The sequence below is a fragment of the Aulonocara sp. 'chitande type north' Nkhata Bay genome, linkage group LG17, assembly GCF_057382095.1.
Source record: "Aulonocara sp. 'chitande type north' Nkhata Bay isolate Kocher_YH1m ecotype deep benthic linkage group LG17, A_spYH_male_GT1.1, whole genome shotgun sequence".
Lineage (NCBI taxonomy): Eukaryota > Metazoa > Chordata > Actinopteri > Cichliformes > Cichlidae > Aulonocara > Aulonocara sp. 'chitande type north' Nkhata Bay.
The window spans coordinates 279,494-299,552 of NC_141360.1; the positions used below are offsets into that span (position 1 = coordinate 279,494).

At 39.1% G+C, this 20,059-nt stretch overlaps 1 protein-coding gene across 3 annotated transcripts; it reads right to left on the minus strand.

Moving 5' to 3' along the window:
- Positions 1 to 6,842: 6,842 nt before the first annotated feature.
- Positions 6,843 to 13,078, minus strand: LOC147309369 (uncharacterized). Of its 3 annotated transcripts, none has more exons than XM_086269037.1 (4): positions 13,001 to 13,078; positions 9,436 to 9,828; positions 8,767 to 8,883; positions 6,843 to 8,257 (listed from the first exon to the last, which is right to left on the minus strand). In XM_086269037.1, exons 1-4 carry the CDS (start codon positions 13,076 to 13,078, stop codon positions 7,181 to 7,183), a joined length of 1,665 nt encoding a protein of 554 aa, XP_086125163.1. In that variant the 3' UTR covers positions 6,843 to 7,180. The 3 variants fall into 3 exon arrangements, with proteins under 3 accessions (XP_086125163.1, XP_086125164.1, XP_086125162.1); XM_086269038.1 differs by lacking the exon at positions 13,001 to 13,078 and adding an exon at positions 10,212 to 10,703; XM_086269036.1 differs by lacking the exons at positions 8,767 to 8,883; positions 13,001 to 13,078.
- Between the last annotated feature and the right edge of the window lie 6,981 nt (positions 13,079 to 20,059).

Here is a 20,059-nt window from a genome sequence, read left to right on the forward strand (position 1 = left end):
TTTTTGTATCTATAGAAACAAAGCTGACACTTGTGGTGAGACTTTATCAAAGGTGTGAGCATCACAGCAGATGCCTTTGTGTCAAAGTAGCTGAAGATAAAACAGAAAAACATGAAGGTGATTTTCCTGGCCTGGATTTTATAAAAAGATTCTGCATTAGATCAAAAAAGAAAGAAAACCATGAATCAACACATGAACATTACCTGATGCTGCTGAAGTGAAGCAGAGCAAAGTTACAGAGGTTTGATTAGAGACACAGCTGAGAGTTTTGCAATTATGCATAATTTAAAAAGTTTACATTTGATCAGTAGCCTATTGAACAGCAGAAATTAGGGTTTGTTGGAAGTAAGTAAAAGGAAAAAAACAGCGGCCGACAGCCTGTAAACAACGGCAGACTTGTGTAACAAGCAAGTTAATAATGCAGAAAACAGATTTTTAGACGGGAAACTGTTCTTGAAGTACACTGAGTGTCATGATTCGGCTGTGTGCAGGCTGGATGAGGACCCAATCGCAAACTCACGGAGGCAGGAATTAACTCAAAATTCACAGCTTTATTGTTGGAGAGCAAAACCATACAAACTAAACTGGGAAACTATAACGTAATAGACGGAGAAACACACGGCCATGAATGAGGGAGAACGCGACACAGAACAGAGGGAGACGCGGACATAAATACACAGAGGGTTAACGAGGGAAGTGGGAGCACGGCTGACACAGATAATCGTAACGAGACAGGGCAGGAGTGAACGCAACATGACGCATACTGACGAGAGACTGTCAAAGTAAAACAGGAAGTACACAGAGGTTCAGACAGGAGGAGAGAGAGCACAGACATAACGGGCTGGGGAAAACATTGAATAAAACACAAGGAGGGGAGACGAGGGCTCACAGATACACAGAGGGGCACACAGGGGGTAAAAGTCACAAGGGGAAGTCAAATAAGGAACAACTTAACAGAACAACCTAGAAACCAGGACATAAATAAAGAACAAAACACAAAACACACAAAAACTAAGAATACTGTGCCAACATGGCCCAGGATCATGACACTGAGAGAGAGAGAGAGCTGTGCATGAAGTGTAATTTTATTGTGGTGGAAGCAAAACAGAAAAGTCAGAGGGAATAGTGATGGGATTTCCAGCTCTTTTTAGAGAACCGGCTCTTCAGGTTGTTTTGTTGCTTTAATTAATTTATTATTAACAATAATTTTAAATTATGCACAAAAGGAATTACTAATGTAAAAAAGTGGTTTTATTTATATATGTTTATATATAAATATATGCGGTGGCCCCTAGAGACAAAACACGTACAAACTACAAAACACATTTCTAGCGTTAACTGAACTTCAAAACAGAGCTACTAGATCACTTAAATTACACAATTGAAAGCATATGTGTATTGTTTGTGTATTTATACACAAGCATTCATATATATTCAAATAATTTAAAAAAATGTTCATTTACCTGTTATTACCACACACCAAATCCGGTCGTTGGTACTTCCTGGCTTGTGTAGCCACGAGGTAACAAAAGCTCAACACTGCCCCCTAGCATCCTGGAGCATTTCTGTTGTGTTTTGTACGTGTTTTGTCTGTAGGAGCCACCGTAAATATACTTTTATTTATTCACTCCACATAAAATCTAATAAATAAATCATATAATACAAAAACCAACTATTCACATTTCAACTTTTAACTATTTAAATTTTCAGCTCTTTCCTTTTAAACAAATTTAAAGTGAAACAACACAAAACACTGCAAACCACAACACAATTAAATATAAACTAAAATATGAAAACAAAAAGAACATGCATGTTCTCTGTCATATGGGCCTGCATGAATAAACTTTCTGAATCCTTTATCATCCGCAACTGAAAATAGCTGTGGATGATTACTATAGAGATTGACAGACCACGTGACTTTCGCTCATTGCATGCCGTGAACTCGTGGCAAAACAATCCAAGTACCTGCATCAAATGCAAGCATTTGCAGCACCGCAAAACGTTCATTCTTCGGTTCCAATAAATTCTTGCTTTTTCTTTGCCGCCCAAAAAGTTATGTACAAAACGAAGGAGAACAATGCCGGTCCGTACAAAGACAGACTTGATGAAAGTCAAAGAAAAGATACGAGGAAAAAAAATCAAACCAGTGAAAGTGTTAGACCCTTACGAGCACACAGAGGGACAAAATACGTTAGCGTGCTGCCCAACTTTCACCACGCTCATATTTATAATTATACGGTTCTTGGAGTGAGTGCATACACTCATGAAGTTTAGTAACTTCAGGTCACTGCAACAAGCCCAGGTACAGTTTACCGACGGATGGGTGCAGGACCTTGAAATGCACCGTGTAGAAAGTAAAGACCATCGTACACATCATAAGTTTACCAGTCTCACAAATCGTCGTCATAAATACAGATTCGTTAACCGTTTATTAATAGGACCTTTGAGCTCAACGGTAATTAATTAGCAGTGGAAATAATTTCTGGTAGCATCACAGAAATGTAGCAGTGACAATAATACTGTATGCTGTAATCGTACTGGGCAATTAGTGATACAAAACAACTGTTTTACCCTGTGAATAAAAGTATATGTTTTTGTCAATGTACCATAATAACAGAAGCGAAACACAATATTGTGTCAGGACAATTCACTATTTATGCACAATAAACAAAGGAGCGACAATTTCTGTTCAGCGCCAGACTTGCTTGTAACCTATATCACCAATTATGTTATGAAAATGACGCATTAACTACAACAGCAGACTGACCTTCGTGTAAATGCTTGGAGCAGACTAACCTGTGAGCTGGAGTGTTCTGGGACGTTATATTTGGTCTTTGAATGGCTGCAATCCAGTCGCCTCTTTGTTACTTCGGAAACATGGCTCGAACAATTTCTCTTCAACAACGTAATCCGATAACAACCGATCTCTTTACCCGTCGGCTTCCCGTGGCTGTCATGCGACCGGCTATTGCAGTTAATAATACAACGGCTTCTTGACATTTTTGTGTTTCTTTTTATCGCTGTGTGACTGATTTCAATTAAAAGCCTGCGTGCGCTAGTACCTCTTGCCACGAGTTCCCAGAATTCTTTGCGGTTTTACCCCTGAGTGACGTCACATTTTCAATCTCTATACCTTTCTAATGTGACGTTGTTGTCCCTGGCTCTTTCTCTCTCTCTCCCTCCCGCTCTGTTCCTGTGCTACTGCCAGTGTAACTACCGCCCCTCCCCCCTCTGCCCAGCAAAGCACAAGACTGCGTGAGGAGTGAAGCGGGAAAAAAGTGCGAGAGAGAGGGTGAGAACCCCCCCACGGCTCCCAATAAGGAGTTGGCATCGTTCACTTCAAAGAGTCAGAACTAAGAGCCGTTTCGTTCGCAACAGACACATCACTACTATCACTAAGAGTGAGTTCATGATGATGTTTATGTGAAGCGTAGTTTGGATCTTCTTTTGCTGCTGGTTCCGTTTGGAGAGAGATCAAACTAACAGCTTTAGAATCAGCAAAAAAACACAGGCGTAAACACAAAACCGCCGAAACATCAGAATCAGCGAGCTGTCGGCTTTCAGCCCCGACTGTGTCCGTGCCGTCGGTGAGAAAGGCGACATCTCACTGATCCTGATCTGTCGGCGGGTCCGAGCTTTGTGTTTACGTCTCCGTGCAGAATCCGTGTTCCTGCTCTCTTTTACTGTTTTAGCTGTTTGGTGGTTGTTGACATCAGAGGCGGAGCCAGACATTTGAAACACCCGGGGCTTAGCCCTAAAGGGTAGTATGCATGTGGGATTTATTTATTTTTTTTTGGGGGGGGGGGGGGGGGGGGTAGAAATGACTGAAAGATTAATTGGCTCTGTTTTGAGTTTTGTTCAAAAAAGAATGACTTCATATAGGGAAAAATCTATATCACATGTGCAGGACACCTTAGACTAGTTTTTTAATTAAGCAGCGAGGCAGAACAAAGTCGGGGCTGCATCAAGACACGAGGACTAAACCCCAATTCAACCAGGCCCAGAACTGATCCGGAATTAACACAGGACTGCAACAGTTCAAAATCAGGACTACTGAGGACTTAACCAAGACAGAACCAGAATCAGAACTAGATGATAGTAGCACTAAAAATCATCATAGACCTGCACTACACTTATTTTTTAATTCTACCAAAGTCCACTATTTAGATTGAGAAAAGTTTATATAATTATTTAGCCTTGTTGTGCAAACAAGCCTGCATAACTTACGGAGCCCCCCAGGGGACATGGGAGAAAAAAAAATTAGGGAGGGAAAAAAAAAAAGAATTAGGGAGAAAAAAAAAATTAAGACGGACTTTTGCGAGATCTCGCAAAAGTATTGCGAGCGCTCGCAAAAGTATTGCGAGATCTCGCAAAAGTATTGCGAGCGCTCGCAAAAGTATTGCCACAAAGCGTACTCTGACCTGGCCGTCTTGGTTGAATTTATAGACAACCAATTGCAGTACTCTGGGCAGCTTCACGGATACCGATGGATGTACGCTAAATGCAGGGAACATGGACTACGCGTGAGGAAAGAGGATGTGCGCTTGGTTTTGAAGGAGCTGGATCCCCGAGGCGTCGCACTGAGGCAAGCAGTACGTTTCAGGCGGAGGAACTATTTTTCAAAAGGGCCGAATTTCATCTGGCACATGGACTCCTACGACAAACTGAAGCCATATGGCATCTGTATCAATGGTAGTATTGACGGTTTCTCGAGAAAAATAATCTGGCTTAATGCATACACAACAAATAGTAATCCGAAAGTGATCGGGGGGTATTACATAGAAGCGGTGCAGCGTTTAAAGGGCTGCCCTAGAGTTGTGAGGGGCGATCTTGGAACTGAAAATGGCCATGTTAGAGGCTTTCAGCGTTTCCTTGTGCCCGTGGCTCCTAACGACACCCCTGAGAGTTACTTGGAGGGAGCAAGTACCGCCAATCAAAGGATTGAATACTGGTGGCGTTTTCTTCGCAGCCAGTGTCTGGAGTTCTGGTTATCCTTATTTGCAGACATCAGAGACAACGGGTACTTTGATGGTGGGTTTCTGGACAAAAACCTCCTTCAGTTTTGTTGCATGGGACTCATCCAGGTGAGTTAATAAAATATGTTTTGTTGCGTGCCTGGATGCATGCGTGTGTGAGTGAGAGATAAAGGAAACTGAGGAAGTGAAACGTCTCCTGTACTCGTTTGTGGTGTTCCCATTATCACAAATGTGGAAGCCAACTGCTCAGCCTCTGTGTGGTGGTGGTGGTGGAGGACCCCCATCTTTTTTTTCGGGCCTCCGCTTTTTTTCTAGTGGCCATAACGGGTCACATTTGAGCATACAGAGTAAGCAAATATGTACTTGTAATGTGCTCAGATAATTTCAATAAGTGCTTACAGAAAGACAATTAATGTAGCCTCTAACTGCAATTGATTTACATCGGACAAACAGACCAAGCACTATGGCCCATGATACAATTACACCTTACCTGTTTGGACTATATTTTTATATTTCATTTTTACTTGCTGCCAGGAACGTTTGGGGCCTGTTGGGTTGCACCTGCGCTCACATCACATCACAAAATAAAATGTATAAAATATAAAATAAAATATAATAAATAACGTGTTAAATGGGTGGAAATCCCTAGATCAATGTTTAAATTAACACTCACGCATTTAGTTTTTTAATGTTGGTTAAACAAAACTGAAAAAATAAAGAACTAAATAGAGACCTTTTGAACTCTTAGAATTTCTAATAGATATAAACATTCTTTTTTTGTCACTGAATTTATCTGAAGCTTATTTTATCAGCTGAATAACAAATTCTTTGCACCCACCTGTTCTGTTGATGAACAGCAATTTCATTCGAATGCTATTTTTGCAAAACTCACCACTTCTGAAAGGATGATATGTGTTGTTGAACTACCGGACAAATAAACTGAAATCTAATCAATTTCTAATTATTTTTGGACTATGTAGTACAGACAACTAAAAAATTGCAAATGACAAAAGCATATCGACAACATCTGTGTATTGACTGCCTGTGTTCCCAGGCACTTTAATTTCAGAGAAGGGTAGACAGAAGTGCATAATCTGTCAAAAATGTAGCAATACTTTATAATTAACCATATATACTATTTAATCTAATTAGAAATCCTGGCCTACAATCTTGTTTATCCTAGAAACTGTTAAATCTGATTATCATTGCTTGTTAATTTGTAATTATATAAGACAGTATAAAGAATTGTGAATCATCTGTATGTCACATTATGGCAAAGTCCTTTCAAAAAAAAAAAACAACTTGTGATGGCAATATGATTTTTAACAAAACAACTAGTAAACATTTTGGAAGCTAATCAAGGGAAAATAGGACTTATTGTTACAAGATGATGTTTATAGGCCACATCAGCTTTAAGAATTTGTAAACAGGGTCTTATCATTAACTTTCAATAACTTCTTTCGCAACCATAGTGACATTCTTTACTAACATTAATGGACTTTTCACCCTAAAATCAAATTTACAAATTTTTCTGTTCGCTAGCTGTAGTATTCCTTAATCCACACTGTTTTAGTGTGAGTTGCCCAATTTTAGAGATATTGACTGTACAAGCCTACCCCTCTCTTGTTTCACATGGTACTTAATGCTTAGTAGCAAAGTCCTTATGTAGCTTCATGTTGTTTTTCAACAAGGAAGAGATCTCTACAGCTAATATCTCCCAAAACTAGGCAACTCACGACAAAACATTCTAGATGGATAAACAGCAAGCCAATGTGTGTCACTGCGGGGTATGCAGGTGTGTTGAGAGAACGTACCCAAAAGCAGACAAGGAGAGAGAGAGGACAATCAACTTAAAACAAAAGCGAGCCTTTATTCTGGCTGATGGCTGGAGTAAAAGAAAATAATGACAATGTGTACAGCAAATTTTGATGTGATCTGTCCCTCTAACGCTAAACACAAACCTTGTTTTCAACAGAAGTTAAAGATGTGGTCATTTTCAAAGAATTTTAAACAATAAAGAGTCCTTGTGAAATCTGACCTAACATACAACTAAACCATCAGAAAATTAAATTTGTGACTGCTTGTTATACGGCTGAATATATCAAATGCTTCAATGACAAAATGAAACAAGACAGAATTTATGAACTCAAGGATAATCATACAAATAAAAATTACAGCTCTAACCATTAGTACACTCATCAAGTTCAAATGATGTCCATTTCAAAGTAATTGCTGGAAAGGACATTGTCGAACTCTGTGCGAAATTCAGGATAAGAACTGTAAGTGCATGGCACTTCAAGGGTAGCTCCACAGGTGTGAGCAACAGGCCTTCTGTTGAGCCCAGTTTCAGCATTAAAGCACACCAAAATTTTGTCAACACATATCACGGAAGATCCTGTGCAGAAGCGCAGGATTTTTTCAGCTTTGGTTTCATCAGCGTTTTTAACATAACGCTGAAGATGGTTAAACGTTGTTTGTTCTCCGTGAGACAGCATGATTTTTGTTGCTTCAAATAGCTGCACTAGTCTTTTGCCTGTGGCCTTCTTTGTCTCATACAGAGATAACACACTTTCCTTGTCTGCCAGTTTCAGCTGCAGATGTGCCATGGGTGTGGAGAAGCAATCCATTATATACTTTGGCTCTTGGAGAATGGCCTTATGAGCCATTGTTTCAATGGCAGGCTGCATGTTGTTCTTAGGTGGTAGGAAGTGGGAACCCATCCTTGTAAAAAGGTCAAGCAGGTCCTCTTCATCATTTTCATCCATTGTGCCTTGGAGAGCCTTCTCAACAGCTGATCTCTCAACAGGAGGCAGATAGTTGAGAAACGATGCAATCAGAATGTCTACATCAACTGAGTCCATTCCGTGGATGCAGGCTAAAATGAAAGCCCTTGACAGCCTCACTGGAAAGACACCATGGTCTAGTAAGCCTTTCACCCATATCTGCCCAACTGCTTGCCATTCAGCCTCACTAAAGTCTGGCCTCAGCCTTGGAACTCGTTCATTTTCACCTTCACACTGTTCCAAAAATTGCTCCCAAAATGCAGTGTAAACCTCCCTTGACACCCCAGCATCATCAACAGCATTTTCATTTACAAAGTTCATCTTTAAAGTCACATTCAGAATGCGACTGTCTATAAATACAGCCAAAAGATCATCAACAACTTTTATCCTGCGAATTGATACATGTAGGGGGCTCTGTGGGTCTCCTGAATTTGATGGGGAAAGTTGGTTGCTTGAATCTAAACGCAAACCTTGTGCAATGAAATTCAGTCCATGGTCCTGAGTAAAAGACAAAACATGCACATTCTATAAGAAATGCAAATGAATTGTACAGATTACACAATATCAATGTTCTGAAAAAGTTTGAAATTTATTTGTCTAATTTTAGTGGGCTGTACATTCCCAAACCATGGTTGCACTGACAATTTATATATAACATTAACATTGTGGCCTGATGGATGTCCTTGTATGCCTCACAGAAAATTATACAAGTGTTCTTTACATGTATGAGAAGACTCACTTATGTGCAAAATAGGAAGAGAACACAATAGTGACACCAAAACAATGTCTCACTGCTGTGTTATGTAAATAACTTGATTTCAAGACTAAATTTCCTGTTTAATCTTATGTTAATGTAAAACACTGGAATTGTCTCTCAACTGACAATATCCTTTTAATTCAAATAGACCCACAAACTGCCATATCCTCAGAAAATAGCATGACATTTTTGGCATCTCTACAGTATGTAAAGGTAGGTGTTTATGGTTGCCTGAATTGATCCATCTTACCTGTGCAATCTGGGGTGCTTCCTCTTGTATTGACTGCATATGGGGTGTGGGCAAGCCATTAGCTGAAGACAATGGTAGCAGGAAACCATCCATAGGTAATCCATTTGTGTCGGCATTCTGAGAAGGAAGTATTGCATTAATTGACAACAGACACCTTAACCCTTCAAGATTAGAAGACTCTTCTTCAATCTTCTACCTTGGCCTATTCTAAGTCATGAATGTTCTTAAAAAGTCTTCAAAATATGTCAATAGGTATTAAGAAATAGAACAAAAATACACCACTTTATTTTCAGCCTACATGTCTCACTTACAAGAGTAAAAAGACATATTACAGTGGAATCCCACAGGTTTTTATCAGATCTTGATGTACTTATTGCTACTTAAAATGTTGTATTACTGCTGCAAAAAAAATCAAGTTTTAAACAAACAAGAGATGAATTCTGATTAATAGAAATTGAGCAATTCTTTCACAGTACTGTGAGTTATTTCTTTTAAGATCCAAAAGAATATTACAGAAAATAACACACATGCTTAAATTTTGTCCAAGCAGGAATGCATGATCAGCTTTTTTAAAATCAGAACTATGCAAGTTACTGAATTTGATTATTAATAAATTTCCATATTTTGTCACACTTGAACCATATCAACCACAACTGTCCATGGTCTTACCTGTCTGAGATCCTCACTGTTGACATAATTCAGGGTTATCACGACTGTGTCATCACCATCTGCTCTGACAAGATCCTCTTCAGGATTCCATACAACCGTATCCGCTTCGTCTATGTGTGGAAAACGACATTCCAAATCTTCTGGAAGTTTGTCCCAGGACTCTAGTTTGAAGGATTTGTTAGGAACTATACTGGTCAGATCAATAATTTCAGAGCAGTGGTCAGGGAAATCATGATCACTTGAGTCAGTCTGCTGCCGCTGTCCCACGACAGTGTTTTTAATGTCTGTTGGGGTTGAATGCATATGATGGGATTTTTCTGGACTTTGTGTTGTCACTGCCTCACAGAGTGATTTCAGTTTTTTTGGATTGGGTTCCATCTGGAAATTGTGAATCTGTGAACCAGAAAACAAACACAAGACACAAACGAAAATAATTCAATTATTTTTTCAGCAGCCAGTCATTTTGTACATGTTAATGAATAAAAAGCTGTAAGTCTTTCACAGATGCATTAAATGTACCTTACCACACAAGTCAACAACAAATTCCTGGAATAATTTCATCCTTCAGAAGTGCAAATATTCGTAGATGTACATAAAGCACTTGAATAAGACAACTCTTTATTGCAGTTGCACAGTCAAACCTAGTACAATAGTACAATAGTACAACAAAATTAGAAAATGTCGCATGTTACCACCGAGCACTACTAAACACAACAAAATACAGTAACTTTAAAGTGATCATTATTTTTAATAATAACTTTCTTATTTTAACAAACCTGTTTGCCAGTGTCACTGTCAGATGAATCCCCATGTTCAAGTAGATCTGGGACAAAATCATCTGTCTCACTGTCAAATCCAAGTAATGTCACCGGTGAATCTTCTTCAGTTATGCTGACAGAAAAATCCTCTTCAGATGAGGACTGAACTGTTAACAATGTTTCATCTTTCGTGCAAATGTAAAATCTCAGGAGCTTCAATTTGGTTTGTTCATAAAGTTTGCCAACAGTGTCATCTAAAGCAATCGGATTTCTTTTAAAATCACAGATATCAATGACAAAGTCTTCAACTCTCCCTTTTGGCGAGTACCCATCTGAAAAAAACAGGTCCTTTCCCATTTCCAAAATCTTAGCTACAGTTGTAGTTTTTTCCACAGTTGCATGTCTTGTTCCTCCACCATTTCTGGTTCTCACTTGACGGTATTCATTACTGCTTAAATGAAGCCATCCGATTTCTATTTTTCTGCAGGTCTTCTCTGCTGCAGTATTTCTCTGTCTTGCCATCCCTTCACTTTGCTTTTGGAACACACCTGATGAACCACACAGCACTCCTTTGGTTTTTGATCTTACTTTCCGTGCCGCAATTTTATCTCTTAGGTTCTGCAGAACAGTCTCTTTATCCGTGCTTTACTTAGTTTGTTGACAGAAGGACTGGACAGCTAGTCTGTCACCATATGTCCTTATGTATTTTGCCATTTGTCCATCAGTCATGACGGACAGCACTGCCTTATCCACCTGCAGACATAAAACATTAGAGAAATGGTATTAATATACTTTTACTCTAGGAAGCCACACTAGCACACATGGAATACTAACTGTATTAGAATAGAGTTCTTAATCACTGTTCATGATCATTATCAAAAGTTACTCTGTCAACTTCTGTCTTATTACTTTACTGTTGCTGTGTTAGTATTAGTATAGTAATAGTAGTAGATATTTATATATGTTGGGAGAAAACCCTGCAAAATAAACCCAGGAGGAATAGAGACACAATGAGACAAAGTTACTTTTTTATGCTTAACGTGTACACGGGTGAGCTGCTGGAAACAACCCACAACCATGGACAGTGGCTTGGCATTTTTATTGGCACAAATCACAGAGACAGTGAGAACAGGATAAGAAAATAATAAACAGATAAAATAAACAACTCCATATATGGTGCTAGTCTCGTCAGCTGAGAGCTGGGAGAGATAAAACAATATGTCCCCGAAACAATATGTCTTTGCTGGGAAAGTCTAAAAAGACACTTCTAAACTAATCTAACCACAGACAAAGGACATCTTTGTACATTTAAAAGAAGGTAAAGAAACATAGAATCATTTTTCCTGTAGCAATATACTACGTTACTAAAAAATATTTTGCTAGTAAGGTATAAGTAAGGTAAGTTCCACCAAGTATTTTGTGCCATGCTGTCCATGTTACCATGGTAATGGCACAGCCAGATAACAACATCCAAATTCATGGGCTGCAACCTCTTTTTTTTTTTTTTAAACTGTATTTATCACATTGTCCAAATTCATGGGCTGCATCCTCCTGAGGACGCTTTTGTAGACCGATTATGTCACAGCGATGCACCGAAGGCTATCCAATTTCGTAGACTCCTCTTTTTTTATTTGCACAGAAATGTACAACAATTCTGGCAATCTCTACAAAGATTCTATTTTAAATTCGTAAACTCCTCCGAATGCAGCAGACAAATGCGTCCTCCTTTTCACCTATTTTTTTTTTAATTATTGAACTTTATTAAGAAACAGTATACAGAACATGTATACAACCAGAACAAAATTAACATATGCCAGGGGGTGTAATACAAAGAATTACATTCACTTTTCACCGAATTTGAAGGATGGGTCCGGTGTGTGCTTCGTGGCCCATATCCCAGAATTCAAAGTGCGGCCCAGCCAAACTCCAGTTTCCGGTAATGGCGGCCGTTAATAAGTTTTAAAATGACCGTTATTAATCTTTCTGGGTCACAAAATTTTTTTAAACATATTTCAGGGGAGAACGTGGGTGTATAAACTTGAAATATCTTCTCGGTTTATCAAGATATCGCATATTTGCAAAAGTGCTTCGACGTTTTCCTTGATGTCTGTTACCCACCAGCTCGATAGGTAGCCGAGAGCTCAAGGGTCACTAAAGCCGCCAAGAACGGCACAACTCCCGGCATATTATTTTCAGATCACCGCGGACTTTAGCTACTCAGGCTAAACTTAATATATAAAACACTTAGACAACCTAAAAATGTTAATGTTTGGCTTTTTTCAGTGTTTCATTTGTTCGTGAGTAAAACGGTTTGGCTGAGATTAAAGTTATTAGATTAAATTCGATAAAATAAAACTTTATTAATCCCCCGGGTGGGTTCCACATTGGTTTTACAGCGCTTAATCAACGTCACACAGAAAACTGATTAAACAGAAGTGCGAGATGGTCGAGAATTTACTCCAGTGTCGTCTTATATTTTAGATAGAAAGGAGCAGACGGACGAGCTTATTACACTCCACCGAGACAGCGGTGACGCTAATCAGAAGGCTAGACGTCCAATTTCCCCAGCCGTTCTGAGAACCCGGCCCACGTAGACCACGAAGCCCGAGTCCTCGGGAGGATGCAGCCCATGAATTTGGACACGATTTGAAATTTCAAAACATATGTGCACTTAACGAGTTATGTTTAATGAACCTGAACATATTTACAAGAATTAACATTAAAGGCCTGCATATACGACCTCGGTTTTTCAACAAGTTACTCGCCTTTTGAACCGCGGTGTTTAATGCTTTGTTGTTTATACGTACTTTGTCTTGTTGCATGTGCATGATGTCGTCGTGTGGGACCTCTCTTGACCGCAGGAAATGTTCTAAATCCTCCTCCATGTCCGCACCGTATGGAGCCCCGTACCGTAGCACCGCACCCTTCAACTGAAACGCTATCAAAAAGCAGCGGGATCTTTTGCGAGATCTCGCAATACTTTTGCGAGCGCTCGCAATACTTTTGCGAGATCTCGCAAAAGTCCGTCTTAATTTTTTTTTTTCTCCCTAATTTTTTTTTTTCCCCTCCCTAATTTTTTTTTCTCCCATGTCCCCTGGGGGGCTCCGTAATAACTTAATAAATGTAGAATTTGAAAAATAACAAACCTAAAAAGAAACACTAGGTACGAGATACATGAGGACCTGTGATACGGTGATACTTCTGGTAAACAACCATTTGACTAACATGTGTGTCTCACCTGCTCTTGTTCATCTCTGTTCTGTCCTCATTCTCCATCTCCCTCTCTGTTCCTCTCTCTCCCTCTTTGTGCTGACAATCATTAAATATACAGTTGAAACCACATATTAATGTACTCTTCAGATCAAAACACAAACACTTTTTTAATTGTAACATCAAATCAGACTAAATGTTTATTTTTTAGATAAATATAAAAACATATTTGTTAACTTTAAAGTAAAGAGAGAAACTATCTGTATTTCTTAATTGTAAATGGCACCAAATTGTATTCAAACTGAGCCACACTTATGGAGCTCCACAGTTCTGTTCCTGGTGTTTTGGTTGACATCTCTTGATGTTCCCATGTCACAGAAACAGGCTCTGTGTTTTGCCTTATATGCATCCACAGCTGTGCCACCAGTTTACTCACATGGACTCTACGAACCTATCAGAAGCTTCTTCAGCTCAGAATGGAATCGTCTGGAGTTTCTTATTAATTAACAAACTTAGTGTACATGTGCTCCTAAATTTGATGAAAGTGATAAAAAATAGAAGCTCTGTCTCTCTTTATTCTGACATTTAACTAATTCAAAAGATATTTCAATATTTATCTAAAACAAATTGATGTTGTACAGTAAAAATGTTTTCTCCCTAAAGTGTAAATATCTGGTTACAAATGTGAATATCCTGCTGTGTACCCTCTTGTTTTGCATAGAAATATACTGAACAACATACAAAGCATAATATATAAAATAACATTTACCTGAGTTTTTTCTTTGAAAGAAGCCTCGAATGTCCATTCTTATATTTCAGTACATAACTGAAACCGATTTAGTCAGGGAGGGTAAGAACTGAAAATATGAAATAAACACACGTAAGCTAAGACTCTAAAAAAATAGCATTTGTTCGGCTTTTCATTTCGCCATTTGTTGATTCACTTGAAGAGCGAGTAACGTAATATTGGTCAAGTGATCAGTTTGATATCAATCTTTCGTGATTCACCGTCATTTGTACGGTACGAATGATTTGCTTTGGTACCTGGTCAAACTTAAGCTCTCCTTAGTATGGCTGGCTACGTTTCTCCAACAGCGCACTCACAGGCACAAGAGCACCTGGCTGCAGCCCCGCCCCCTCGCTCAGTCGCTTAGTGCCGGAGCTTGGATCATACCAATATCAGGGGGGATTCACGCACAGTCGTAAATTCCCACAGTGTGCATTATGTGCTTCGAATATTGTGTGTACTTTTTGTTTTATACAGTTGTCAGCCAGGCATCTAACTATGAAAAAATTACACTCCAAAAGACCCCGGGCTTCTGACAAAACAACCCGGGCTTAAGCCCAGTAAGCCACCCCCACGCTCCGCCCCTGGTTGACATTTTGTGAGGTTTAACCTGAGATTCTGGCGTTTTGGGCAAAATAAATTTATATTAAAAAATCGATTCAGGATTTTAATGAATCGATATCACGTTATCCAAGCCAGAATTGATTTTAATTGATAAATTGATAATCAAAACCCACCCCTAGTCACAACCTGTGGTGACTATGCTCATAGACGAAACCAGCATACCTCACGTTATTCTTCCAGAAGAAGAGTTACTCTTTCAAACAGCCCCAGCAACAAATGTCAACTCAGTCATTGTCTGGGATCAGCCTAAGCCAAACCCTTTGCTATTAGAATAACCTTTGGTTTTAAATGATTATTCTCCAGAGTCTTGGCAATCAGGGAACAAAGAAAATAATCATCCTTTGTCACACGCAGAGACGGATCACAGTGTGTGTGTGAACAGCGATGAGCTGTTTGGCTCAAAGAATGTGAGCAGATAGATAAAGAAAAGCAGCTGCTTCTTTCCTGATGGGAGCCCCAATGCCTTTTTTTTGATGCTCCTCAACAAAAACATTTAAATATTAATCACAGTTTGGCTAAATAGAAGGAGCCGCCTTGCATCAGTCACATGATGAGCATTAACCAATACTCACCCTTGACAGCAGAGAGCGCTGGTTACGAGCTTGCAAAGAGAACGCACATTTTTTGCCACCTGGGGAAAAAATGTGTGGGAAACACAAAAAGTAACTGGGAGATGCAGACTGATGCAAAGGAAACCAGTCAGTTTACAGCGTACACTGTACGCTACAGCACACTCTACACTCTAAGAACTAAAACTGATAATTACTTAAATATTTTGGTGCAACACTTTTACACTCAAAAATAATGAGTAAATGCAAAAACAATCACATCTCTTAAATACACCTTATTAATTGAGTAAATCCAACTAAAATGGAATAAGTTGTTATGAACAATTAAAGATGTTACAGTAACATACAAAATTGAGTAAGTACAATTGAAAATGTAAGTTAAAACTGTCATGGTCCTGGGCCATGTTGGCCCAGTATTCTTAGTTTTCTTGTATGTTTGTATTTTGTTCCCTATTTAGGCCATGTTTCCTGAGTTGCCCTGTTGTGTTGTTCCCTAAGTGTTTTCCCTTCGTGGCTTTTATCCCCTGTGTGCCCCTTTGTGTATCTGTGAACCCTCGTCTCTCCTTATGTTCTATTCCATGTTTCCCCAGCCCGTATGTCTGTGTTTTCCCCGTGCTCTCCCTCCTCCTGTCTGAACCTCTGTACTTCCTGTTTGACTCTGCCCGTCTCCCGTCAGTGTTATGTTCACCCCGCCCTGTCTCGTTATGGTTATCTGTGTCAGCTGTGTTCCCCGTGTGTTCCCACTTTCCTCGTTAACCCTCTGTGTATTTCTGTCTGCGTCTCCCTCTGTTCGGCGTCGCGTTCTCCCTCATGCTGTGTGTGGTTCTCCCCGTGTCTTCTGGTATATGTTACAATTAGCTTTTCCCAGTGTAGTTTAGTTTTGTATTGCTTTGGTATCACTGCTTTCGTTTGTCACCTGTCAGCAATAAAGCTGCATTTTGAGTTTATCCCCTGAGTCCGTGAGTTTGCATTTTGGGTCCTCATCCTGCCTGCCACACAGCGACCATGACAAAAACAACAGTAACCAAAAGTTCAAACTACATAAAATATTAATTAGGAAATGCTGAAATGCTTGGCACATTTAACCTACACCATTACAATTATTTGTTTTTAAATAATGGTTCAATTTACTTAATATTTTTAAGTTAACTTAAGCAAAAACGTTAATTACAATTAAGTGGTTATTTTATTTATACACACACACAGGAAAAAAGAACCACGTCAGTTCAACATTGTTCACAATGATTTATTTTAAACAGCTTTTTTGTGAATCACACATTTAGCAGATTCCTTCTCTGAACACAGTGAGCTGAAATCTGTTCTACATTCAGTGGATAAAACTTGGATAAAATTTCAGTCACAACAGCCTTATTTAATAAAATTGCATCCAAATTGGCATGCTTGATAAAACTCTGTAAAACTGGCATATTGATGCTAACAACAAGAAAAATGTACCTGCCATACAAAGAATAAAAGTGGCTCAAGTGAACGCAGTGCTTTACCTTTTCAGAAAAGGTCAAATGACAAAAATAAAATTAAGATCCCAAAAAAATATAAATCCTGAAAAAAAAAAAACATTTGCACTGTGACATAGTTTTTGAACATCTTATTTTGATTCCAAAAAATTGGGAAGATTATAACTAAAGAGTGACCAAAAAACATCCATAATTTAAATAAAAAGGTTTTAAAAAGGATTGCACTAAAAAAAAAAAAAAAAAAAAAACATACAGAAGATACTCTCCCATTTACACCTTAATGTGAATCTGGAAAGTTAATACAAAAACAGTTTATGGTACAAACATTATTTATGAACAGGAATGTCAACACAATGTAATGCCGCAACTGAACCTTTTGATGAGCATTACATGTCACTTAACAAGTCTAACACTTTAAGAACAGCCCTGTGAAATTTTGTCTACAATGAACAGAGGTCATTTTTCAGTCTTTGAACCTTGACAGAAAGGTTTCCTGGATCCAGCTCCATGAACACTTTTTGAAATGCTTCAAATGTGCATTTGAAATTCTTGGGGTATTTCAGATCCAGAGCATAGCACAGTCCCAAAAGATAGCAACAGGCTTTGCTCAGATTCCCAAGTTTGCCCAGAACAGTAACGCCTTCAATAACAATACCCACATCAGTAGGTTCGCCTGACCTGTCTTGATTCTGCAGCAGGTAAATCTTCATCACCTCCTCAGCCAAAGCCTCTTCAACAAAGACAGCATCAGCACCGTCCTTTAAAAAGAGAAACAACTGTTTTAAGCGCACATATTTCCAAACATTGAAACAAAAAGTTTCATTTGTATGACATCACCGGTACTCATAATATGTGGACACTGTGCTCCAAAATCTTATAGCAATAGCAAATGCAAATGCTATTCTTTTGTATGCTTTGAAGTGTTTTTTTTCTTTAGAACAGTATCTTAAAACTTTTCTATGATCTCACAAGCTAAAATAAACTACTAATATTCCTAAAACAGATTTATTGCACCAACCTCAAAGGTTTTGATTAAGGCACTTGGATCCTCTCCCAGATGGTCAATGAGACATCTGATGATGACTTCTCTTTTTTTCTCGATGGAATTTCCACTCTGTAAAACAGGAAGTCTCAACTGAGGCAAAATTTGCACATTTAAAACATGACTTACCATTTCTAGCTTAAACATAACTATTTTTTTTCTGTTGTTGACCTGTTTTCACACCCACCATCAAGGTAAGAACATCTGTGGAGCTAAGATATTGAACAGAAACCTAAGAAAAGCCGTTTTTAGTGGAAGGGCCTCTACAGAGGTGGAGGCGGAGCCAGGTTGCCCTCTGAACCATCGTCTGCCAGGCAGCGATGCGAGAGGAACACACTGCTGAAGTGGCGCACATTTTCAGAATCGCGTCAGCGGCTTTACAGAGAAAACCTTTCAGCTCCTCTGGCAGCTCTGCTTCCTCCACCTTCCTGGAGATGACAAACGCTAGCAAGGCAGTGTTGTTAGTCACTGCAGCTGACTGAACAGTGCATTGATGTGCGCGATCATTGAACTCTTTTTTTTATTTTTTAAAATAGCTGGTGACCTGCAGAATCACCGCTCTCATAATCAAAGGCAATTACTTTTACACAGTGCACAGAAGCACTGTGACGTCAGACACATTCACACTCACTTTTTAATCTGTGTAAATAAATCACATGGCTGATGATATGTGCCATGGTGATCCATAGGCATGATCACAAGTTTATTTAACTATTTTTCAACCCAACAAAACAAATAACAAAAACATGATGCTGATGCTATGAACACTCTACACACATGAGTCAAGATGCAGGAAAACTGCTCACGGAAACTCTGCACACTCCAGTTATCACAGTTATCATAGTTCTGTTTCCCTCTCTTTGAGGAGTTCTCAGCCAGATCTCGATCTGATGATGTGTAGCTTGCTCATCAGCTCAGAAGAGACCGCAACGCAACTTCACAGTGGTCGCGTGCTTTGCCCCACAGTGGCAAAGTCTTGCACTTTCATATTCAATTCAGCTTCTCCATCATGTACCTTTAGATGTTTCATACAGGGTTCAACATATTAGTTGTTTTCACAGGTGTGCTCTATATCTCGACCATGGCTCATAATACGACGACAGTCTTTCAAACAGGTCAAATGCCTCTATGCACATCATTAGTTTAAATATTTACCTATTTTACTTCATCTCACATGTCATTATACTGAATTTGAGCAACCCTAAGCTCAATGCAGATTTCTATTTACAACTGGTTAAATTAATGGTCTGGAGCACCGGCTGTTGTTGATCAGGGCAATCTAAAGAATCTGCATTTTGTTGTTTTGTTTTGGGTTTTTTTTGTTGCTTTTTGTGGATTTCTCCACCTATTTGCACTTATTTTACCTGCTCCGGTTTGTTGTTTTTCTAACCATTCCTCATCAGCTGTTAATTTTACTTGTTTATCACCCAATTTCAAAGATTTTGCTGGGCCGTCGCTGGCACGCTTGACTTCAGAGTGGTTTACTGATACGGCCTTCAACTTCACCCTAACGGTGAAGCGGTATCAGTTTTATGAGATGAAACTCAACCGTTCTCCTTTGTCACCAGTACGTGAGCCTCAGCAAAGAAAACAAAAATGGAAGTAGTTCAGCAGCGTATTGTGCTGTAAAATCAACTTACTTCCAGACACACACACACATATAGACATTTGCGCGCTTTTACAATTTGTCACGAAGTAATTTCGGCTACCTCTAAAACCTAAGTCTAATTCAGCTCCTTTCGGCGAACCCAACCTAATTTATCACGTTACTTTAAACCTTTGCGGCCGTTTTATATTTGTTTTTATTTACTTAAACATATTTTAATTTGTCACGAGATAATTTCAGCTACCTCTAAAACTGGTCGAAACACAGTTCCTTTTTTATCACATTTCTTTAAACCTTTGCGGCCGTCTTATATACCAAAATAGTATTTCTCACTCTCCGACGTCTCACTGGTGGTTCAGATCATCGGACTGAATCCCACTGCCGTGGACCAGATTATAACACCGGCCCAGACCCGAATTTAACGTCCTGGGGCTCTCTCCTCGTCCAAGAGGGCTGTGCACAGGCTTCGGTGCTGGCTCCCCACGGCGTCAGGAATCAGTGCTGGATCCTGGAACAGAGTCACAGATAACAGTTCTGATATTTTCTGATCCAG